This window comes from Aegilops tauschii, chromosome 6, assembly GCF_002575655.3.
Source record: "Aegilops tauschii subsp. strangulata cultivar AL8/78 chromosome 6, Aet v6.0, whole genome shotgun sequence".
NCBI lineage: Eukaryota > Viridiplantae > Streptophyta > Magnoliopsida > Poales > Poaceae > Aegilops > Aegilops tauschii.
The window spans coordinates 41783871-41793852 of NC_053040.3; the positions used below are offsets into that span (position 1 = coordinate 41783871).

The 9982-nt window shown below is 43.5% G+C and overlaps 1 protein-coding gene across 1 annotated transcript; it reads left to right on the plus strand.

Moving 5' to 3' along the window:
• Positions 1–2123: 2123 nt before the first annotated feature.
• Positions 2124–7491, plus strand: LOC109765286 (protein FAR1-RELATED SEQUENCE 12). The gene is made up of 6 exons (XM_073500967.1): positions 2124–2407; positions 2535–2752; positions 4537–4801; positions 4904–6136; positions 6212–6499; positions 6573–7491. Exons 4-6 carry the CDS (start codon positions 6059–6061, stop codon positions 6675–6677), a joined length of 471 nt encoding a protein of 156 aa, XP_073357068.1. The 5' UTR covers positions 2124–2407; positions 2535–2752; positions 4537–4801; positions 4904–6058; the 3' UTR covers positions 6678–7491.
• The last annotated feature ends 2491 nt before the right edge of the window (positions 7492–9982 follow it).

Sequence of the window (9982 nt, forward strand, 5' to 3'; positions counted from 1 at the left end):
TCAAATGCTTGATCATCATTTTCAAATGTTTTATGTGAGAGTGTTTTTCCTATGATAGTGTCGGAAAACGTCTCACATTTTGCTACAGAGGGAGTATATAATTGGAGTATTTGGGAGTATAAACCAAACAATGAAAAAGGAAAAAGTAAAAACAAAAAAAAAGATGTAAAAATACAAAAAATATCATTGTGGCCTGCCTCCGGCGCGATGGGCCGGCCCAGTATCGGGCTCATTTAACGCGAGACCGCACCGCGTCTCGCTATAAGCAAGACATAGGTGCGACCTCGACTTAATTGTATTTTTCTTGATCTTAATCATATTGGGCCATCCTCTAGTTTTTTTTAGACTAATAGGAGGGCAATGCCCCCACGATTCCGTTGCATTAATGAAGCTAGAGAATATGTGATACGACATGCATGGCATGTTCAGCAAGTCTATAAGCCGACAAAAGGAAAATTACCAGGTCTATGGAAGGTAAAACTAGAACCGAAATTCTTCTACGTTTATTACTTGGGGAGCAAGCTAAAGCTCTTGCAAACAAGAAAATCTAGGTAAACCCCATAGCGAGAGAAACATCACCCAATCATCAAGCACAAAACATCATTTGTTGGTCAGCATCCATCGCCATCTCGACTGTATAGGTATGATCGAAGTTAGGCCTCTGAGTTTCTTCATCGGTAGGACTGGGGATCTAGGTAGCTCCACGGGAGTGACAGGACTGAGCAAAGACATTTTGTAGGACGACTTCTCAGGGCTTCTTGGAGGTAAGACTGGAGCAGGCAGAGAACCACCATCCACAACTTCTTTGAGGTCCAGTTTGGTGTGAAGTACTTGACTAAAAACACCTTCAATTTTTTGTCTATTACTTCTACCCCCACTATAATCTGGAAGGACATATGAGGACACAGGAAATTTTTGTAGACAATTCTTCTACTCTCAAGAGAGGAGCCTCTTTCAATAGTATCGTCCATTTTCTTATTCTCCCCAGAATCAGCCACCATGCATGTACATATCAAATCCATACAACATTATTAAAGACATCAGAGTTTCAATGTTTCCATATGCTCCATAATACACAAGTACAAATAGAATTTAATGTTGTATGGTTCTTATAGGCTGGCCAAAACTTGGCAATGGAGAGAAAATATACACCTAGATCATCGGAGAAGAACTCTGAAACAGTTCTCCAGATCTGCTTTGCAACTACACATCCAAAAAAGAGATGTTTTATGGTCTCTTGTTCAGTGTACCAAACATATCTAGGTGGTTTCTCAATACCTCTCTTAGCTAGGTTTATCTTTAGTCATAAGTTTATTGTGAGAAAGCAACCATAGGAACCAAATAGACGGGATGTACACACATTCTACCCCCCCCCCCCTCCCCCCCTAAAGTTAATATTTTTATATAAAGACCCAGTTGTGTATTCCGCTTTAGACTTATACTGCCAGATCAGAATATCTTCACATCCTCGAAAGTTAGTACCCTTGATTATGTGTTCAAGACAATACCAGATTTCCTTCTAATAGTTAATCTAATTTCACTCCTGTCCCATACCTCAGAAAAAGTTGAAGATTGTCGGTGGCGGATAATATATCGGGGACAAAATTGCACAAATAAGGGAAAGGTACCAAACCAGATATTCTCGCAAAACCTGAATTTTGTTACCATCTCCAACAACCCATCTATATCCAAACTTTAGTTTTTTAAATCCCACATGACCCCTTACCAAAACCTAGATGGTTCTATGTTTTGCAGGCAAAAATGTTTGGGGAGTTTTTCAAATATTTCACATCAGCTATGCTCTTCTAGATCTTACCCTCACCCTTAAGATATCATTTAACCCAGATAGTAGGCAGAGGTTTACTTCTCTAATGTTATGCAACCCAGGCCTCCATGCTCTTTTTCATACAAACTAGGTGCCAGTTAACTAGGTGTAACTTCCTGCCCCCCTTAAAATCACTCCATAGACAGTCATCTAGTGGACGCGGCTGTTCTGCTCGCGAGCACAGGAGCGCTCGGTATCTGGGCGGCTCGTCATGTTATCGGGATGCATCACGTGGAATAACTGAGCCAGTCGGCGATGGTTTTTAAAGCAGATGACTAGGAAATACGGTAGACGCGGTGTGGCATACGCCTCGCTGGTCACGGAGCGCGGAGATGCCGCCGTGATGGAAGAAGAGCAGAGTCGTGGCTCGGAACCGTGGTCTTTTCCCGATCCGTAGATCAGGAAATTGGATTTCCGCTAGGCGGTGGTGCCCCAGGCGTAAATGGGGAATGGACCCAAGGCAGAGTTGTCTCCTTCCTCTTGATGCGCCTGTTGGATCTCTATTGACGGCAGCGGCTTCCTGTGCAGATGAGAGCGGCGCTAATTGGTAAAACTGGAGCTCCTGATGCAGCCCATTAGAAGGTAACCCCCCCCCCCCCCCCCCCCCCCCCCCCCCCCCCCCCCCGCCGTGCGCAGATCCTTAGTTCGTAGTACATGATTTGTGGATTTGTGAAAGGGATCTGTGTCATGGTCCTACTGGTCTGTGCAGGACCACCATAAAGGAAGAGGTGAACGACAAGGACCTCCCGACGGAGCCGCACACTACCACGCATTCGCGGAAGGACCTGAATAGGTGCCCGCCATGGCGGCAGCTAGCGCGGAAGTGCAGATTTGTGCGTGGAGTGGCGGCCGAGATGGATGTTGCATCGCTGGCATGTGAACAATCAATTGATCAGATTGGCCCAAAATCTCCAATCTGAACTCAAGGTAATCCGTTGGCCAATTGTGTTTGGATCAACGAAAAAAATAGCGCGCTACAAAATATAGCGAGGCCCTTCTCCAAATGCTACACAAGTTATAGCGTGCTAATAGCGTGCTATATTTCAAAATAGCATTTGCAAAAAATTTCAAATATATCTAGAAATAAAGTATTTAAGCAACTAAATTTTTGCTAGGAGCAAGCAATATATGCATAAGGGCCAAATCTAGGACATAAAAATTGTAAGTCTCAAACAGTTTCAAGATAAAAAGAGTGAGAAAGGTAGTGGTCGTGGGTTGGTTTTGGCCTGTTGGGCCTGCTGGGCTGTGGTTGTTTAAATTTTGCATGGTCTGCACGTTAAAACGTGTAACGCTACAATGTTATAGCGTGTGTAGCGCGCTAATTACGCAATTAGCGCCGTAGCGGCCGATTTTGCCAAAACGTAACGTCTCCCTTCCGAATATGCTATAACTGCGCTATAACGGCGAAATAGCGTGCTATTTTTTTCGTTGGTTTGGATTGCAGACTAATTATGTGATTTTAGGTGTAATTGGAAATTCGTGAATTCACTTAGGATAACAAGATCCTTCCACGAACTGATAGGATGATTAGATTTCCAAAAAAGAGAGATTTGGGTTGTATAATTCAGGATAATAAGATCCTAGGAGAAAATAGAAAATTTGAATATATTTTATGGAAACCTGTTTTGCTTTTCTACTACCCACTACCGAAGATACTACCACGCATCACATGACTGAAACTTGAATATATTTTATGGAAACCTGTGTTGGTTGGTTTTCTGGATTATGGGTTCTGATATGATCGAGTAAAAAGCAGAATTGAAGTGACAAACTTTTTATTGGAGACTGAAATCATAAGCCAACAAATTCTAGCGTGGACTAGAAAGTAATCTCTTGCATATCGGTGTTTGGATTCCACACTCTGTTGTCTGATTTGGGTGAACTTGGAAATGCATAAACTGATATGCAGACAAGGTGATCAATCTTTGCAAGAGATTTTATTTATATATTTTGAAGAAGCAAAAATCCTAGAGAAATTAAACTTGCTACATAGTACTTGTGGGAATCCTGTGTGATTTTCTTCCTAACTAGTGCCGGAACTACTAGCACCCAGCAGATGATTAAAATAAAGCAAAACAAAGGCTGGTTAGTTTTTCTGGATACTGGATTCTGGTAGACCACAATTCAGGTGGCGACTTTTAATTACAGACTTCCGATGGGCACATTCATAGCAGCGTGTATCTGGTACATGGAATAAATAGGACAAAAGAAGTGCCTAAGCCAATGAATGTATAGAAAAGAAACATCGTCTGGTTTGTTCTGAAAATATTTTAGATATATATTTTGGAACAATGAAATCCTGAGGAAATTACAAATGTTAAATAGATTTTCTGGGAAACCTTTTTTTTATTTTCATCCTAACCAGTAATGAAGATGCTAGCACCCATCACATGATTATTAGCAAAAAAACACATAGCAATGTGGGTTGTTTTTCTGGATACTGGGTACCGATGGGAGCGAGTAAATAACATAATTCAGCTGACTTCTAATTACAGAAATTAAACCATAAACACAAGAAGTCCGGGGTGCCCTAGAAGGTAATCTCTTGCATATGAGTGTTTGGATTCCACACTGTCTGTCTGATTTAGGTGAAAAGAGGAATCAAAGGACATATAAAGTGCTGAAACCGTTGAATGTGTATAGGAAAGATCATTGTTTGTTTTGTTTACAGAAATCATGTTGAGATGGATTAATTTGTTTATGAAACGCAGGGTGAGAATTGGAGCAACTGCTCCAGGAAGGACGCCTTGCCCTGGGCGGCCCAGTGCCGTTGGGAAAGCAATATGTGGATTCGCTGATAAACCGAGTGAAAATATAATCGTGCCGGCCCTTGGTAGAAGCTTTGATGCACTCGGCGAGGCCTATGATTTTTACAACCTCTTCTTGTGGGAGAATGGGTATGGAATAAGGTACGGCAAGAGTAGACTAAATGTGGAGAGGACAAAATGCATGCAGGAAATTGTTTGTGGTTGTGCGGTATGCATTTGTAACTTATGTGGTCTAATTTCTATTAATCTGTTTGCTACTGGGTTTTGATTAAACATGGCACATGGTGCTTGTTTGAATATGATTTTGCAGGGAAAAGTTGGGGTTGAGAACGCTAGATCGTGCCGATGTGAAAGCCATGCACTAATAAGACTATTCCGATCAAAGGACAATGGCTCGTACATTGCTGAGCATCGTGAGCATCACAACCACTCGCTGTCTGCAACATATGGGCAGATAATACACTGGCCTTCTCACAAGCACATTGACATTTACAACAGAGATTTGGTTGAGCAATTGCGGCAGAACAATGTGAACCTAGCCAAAGTACACAACATTATCGGAAGTTTTTTGGTTTAATGGATAAGTTGTCTTTGAGAAAAAGAGCTCTAAAGAATTTGTGTGGTAAAATCAGCAGAGAGCAAGCAAAAGATGATGTGAGGAAAACTATGGAGGTTTTTGTTGAGCGGTTCGAGAGATCCACACTTCACTTATCAGGTGCAAGCGGACAAAGACGGGCGGGTAACAAATTTGATGTGGGAAAATGGGAGGAGCAGGTTGTAGTACACGTTTTTTGGAGATGTTACCATCGATACAACATATAGAACGGACGTGCACAACATGCCATTTGGTCTATTTGTCGGTGTGAATAATCTTTTTCAGAGTATCATCCTGGCTGGGGTGTTGGTGCATGATGAAAATGTGGAGATATTTGAGTGGGTTTTCAGAGTTCATTACGATGATGGGAGGGAGTGCACCCAAAAACAATTCTAACAGGTCTGAATCCAAATGATACAACCCAATTGCGTGACGTCGATCTGGAAGTGTGTTTGTACAACATGGATATCTAATATGATTTGTCTTGTTGTGCATATCAAAACCGCGCTATGGAGGTTGCCATAAAGAATGTGATGCCTCGGAAAGCCCATCGTTGGTGCAAGTGGCACGTGCTAAAAAAGGCAAAGGAAGCACTCGGTTCATTGTACACCAAGAAGAGCGAGTTTAGGGCAAATTTCCAGAAGCTAGTGAATCACATGCTTACAATCGATGAATTCGAGGAAGCTTGGAAGATCTTGGTTGAGAAATACAATCTGAAGACCCATTCATAGATGACACAACTGCATGAAATAAGGCACAAGTGGGCGAAGCCATATTTTAAAGGGGTCTTCTATCCTAAGAGAGCACACAGCGGAGTGAAAGTGCATACCACATGCTGAAGACTATGTTCCATCGGGTTGTCTGGTGCATATGTTTGTCAAGAAGTACATGAGACTTCAGTTTGATAGGGAAGTAGAGGAGAACTACGAGGAGAAGCGGGCGCGAATAGTAAGACTTTTTTGACATTTGCCAATAAGTGTGTCATAGTGATCTAGTCACTGATTTCGTTTATCTACATTCCAGGGTAGACCGCTGTACAGAGACAATCTAGATATCGAGCGACATGCTGGTAAGATATACGCACGAACTATGTTCGAGCAGTTTGGGCGTATACTGTATGAGTGCGACGCATGCCAAGTGGAAGAACTTGAGAAGGGGAAACTTTATCTTGCAATTCATAGAGAGGTTGCTAGGAGGGAAAAGTGGTGCAGGGTGTCATATAAGGTAACTGTACTTGCAGGAGGACAGGAATTCGACTACGAGTGTGGGCAATTTGCACACATGGGATTCCTATGCAACCATGTTTTGAAGGTATGGTGACTCTGCTTTCAGACAAAGTGCACATAGTCCATGCCGAGCTAACTGGGTAAACTAAACTATGCAGTTGCTGGATTTCATTCGCATAACAGAGATACCAGAGAAACACATTGTCAAGCGGTGGACCAAGGATGCACGTGACATACTACCAGCTCACCCGACTCAATATTAGAGAGATAATGTACAAAAGAATCCATTCAGCTTCAGGCATTTTAACATGTACATGCATGCCATGGAGTTGCTGCGGATGGGTGATGCAAGTGTCGAAGCATATGAGAAATTCATGTCTCTCACTAAGAACTACAGAATAGAGATGCAACCTTTTGCTGAAGTTAGGGATGGGCTATGATTGGAGGATAGGATAGCTGAGAATGGAGATGTCATCAATCAGCTGCCGGTGCAACCGATAGTTGTTGCTGCAAGCGGAGAAGCATGTATTGGGACTTTGAATGATGATGCTAATTCAGCAAATGAGAGTGGTAACAGGCTTGCTGGATTGTTGGCACCAAAGAAGCGAAAAGAGATGGGGCGCCCAACAACTAGCAGGGAGAAAGCACCATACAAGGTTCTGCACTATATCTCCCCGGCGCTGGCACTAGCAGGGGCACAAGAGGACAACCTGTCCGGATCGGGGTGATATCCCGAAGCCTGTCCGCAAACCTGCTAGGCGCAAAAATTGTGGCATTGCAGGTCACAGGAGAAACAACTGCAGCAGAGTGGGTGATCTGCAAATGAACGCCATGTGAGCAGTGGCTCCCGAAATTTTGTTTTTATATAGACTATGATTATGTAGAACTAAATGTGTGTGGCGGTTATTCCGTTTGTAGAACTCTTGTTTCATGCTTCCTGCGTGAACTGGCTTGCTCGTAGCAAAATGGCGAGATGCTTTGTTTGTGAACAAAACAGAAACTCATCTCCATGAATGTTTGAACTGATTTCATGATGGCATGCATGTGTGCTGACAGGACAGTGTCTTATTTTCTGAATTTTTTTGACAATATGGTCATGCTCTCTGAATTTTTTGACACTATGCTGTTCAATTCTGAATTACCCAGGGATATGATACTGAACTTGAATTTTTGACAGTATCAGCATGCGTACAGATTGATATACATAATGTTAAATGACCTGCCTTAGATATTATGAAAATTAGATTGGCCATTGCAAAACATGGTTCCCTGTTTACTGAATTTTAAAATTCAGGTAACCTGGCTATGCTTTGCCTGTTGGGCTGGGTCATGCAATTTAATACTTGACACGTAGCTATGTGCGGTGTTGATAAGTGCAAGCGTCTGTGAGACAACGCGCCCAGTGCTGCCATTAGGCCGCCAGTAAAACAACTAGCAGCTGCATCTCTGAGCAGCAACAAGAGTGATTGGCAAACGTCGCCGGCGTCGATTGATTATTCTGCATCTGCGATGGGCCGCTGTGATCCTCGCCACCCTAACCGTGACCTCGTCGGCTGCCTGCTGCGGAGCTCAGCTGCCTGACGATGGGGAGAGGGAACTGGGTAATTTTTGTACGCGGAAATGCCGATTCAGATCAGGACGGTACATCCGGTTCCATCTGATGTATCCACAATAAACAAGCTGCGCCAAAATTTGCAGACCTGGGGTCTCGCCGCCTCGAGCAATCCATGTGATGACCTGGCAGCCACAGTCAGGGCATGGGATGAGCAGCAGCATCTCGTCGTCGACTGCATTGGACGCGGAGATGGACATGGCGCTAGGTACCTCAAGATTGGCTGAAGTCGAGGGTCCGGTCCTGGAGAAGAGATTGAGCGAGAAGGAAGAGGGGATGAATGAATGAATCGTGAGGAAGAAGATTGGTAGGCCTGTCGAACGGTGGGTAGGAATAAGTGAGCAGAGCCGGCGTTGGTCCAGAATCCGCGCCATAACGGTCTACGTTGCTGCACGTCTGAGCCCAAGCCCAGGTAACTCACGGTGTACCAAGCCCTTTATGACACATGAGGGCCAGTGAAACTGTTCATTTAACCTGATACGAGAATAATACATGGGCCTATACTAGACAGATTGCAGATCACGAGGAGTGCGGGCGGAAGGGATACCGTGAGCACCTGTGCTCGCGCTCAAAACATCACTTTCGGTCATCTAGTTGGCTATTCATAAAATCTTAATCCCGTTTGAGAAATTTGAAGAAGGATAATATATAGGGATACTAGATAGACATGCTTTGATTAGAGTTAATCTGGCAGAGTAGTAAAATAATTTTCCCCTCCAGCTAGTCATCCTCTTAAGGATTTTGTCTATCAAAGGCTCAATGTCCCCTCTTCCAAACTTATCATAATGGGGAGGAATTCATAGCTATTTAATGGGGAAATCAACTACAATGCAGCCCATGAGTAAAGCAAAATACTAGTCTCCTCACGAGACAGTCCTATAGGGACGACATCACTTTTAGAGTAGTTTATCCCCATCCCAGAAACAGGGCTAGTGTGTGCATGCGTGTGTTCATATGGGTTAGTGTAAGTGCGTATGTCTAAGCGTCTGCGCTATATTGTGTTAACAATGTTCATGGAATTCGTATGTGACGATGTCGCGACTTGCAAGAATCAGGTAGTATCTTTCTGAACTATTCTTGTTCAAAGCATCATATTATACTCTTCTTTTGTGAGTTTTATGTTTTAGATTCTCATCAAGGATTTTTATGAAGATATTTTTGGAGGGGGCTTTTCAAGATGATAATGCTATCTGGACAACATTTCAAGATGATGATACTATCTGGATATGGTAGATCACTAATAGGAATAGGGGCTTTTACCCCGGTTTGTAAGGGCCTTTTGTCCCGGTTTTCGAACCGGGACTAAAGGGTCGTTACTAAAGCCCTAACCCTTTAGTCCCGGTTCTTACACGAACCGGGAAAGAAGGTCCTCCACGTGGCCGCTGCTGCCAGCCCAGGCAGGGGGGCCTTTGGTCCCAGTTGGTGCCACCAACCGGGACCAATAGGCAGGGCCTTTTGTCCCGGTTGGTGTCACCAACCGGGACCAATAGGCATCCACGCGTCAGCATTTCACGGGCTGGGGTTTTTGTTTTTTTAAGGGGGGGGGGGGGGTGGGGGGTTAATTTAGGTGTTTCATATATTGTGTTAGCTAGCTAATTAATAGAGAGAAGTATCCTCTCTCATCTCCGTGCTTGGTCGACGCTACGTACTATATACGTATGGAGAGGACTAGACACGCTAGCTAGTAATCAAATGAAGGAAACAGAAGATCGTCATGAACATATGCATACAGAGAGAAGTGATATCGACCACCTCTCCTTCTCCGAGAGATTGGTCGAACAACAAGTTCTCGTATATCTATCCGACACTACCGGCTACATATATACAATAATTATCTCTTACAATACAATCTCCTAATTAAATTGTAAGAACACAGGGTCCACATAGTATTCTCCGTTTTCAGCGATCACGTGGTCAAGGAAGAATGCCGCCAATTCCTCTTGAATTCCTCGCATA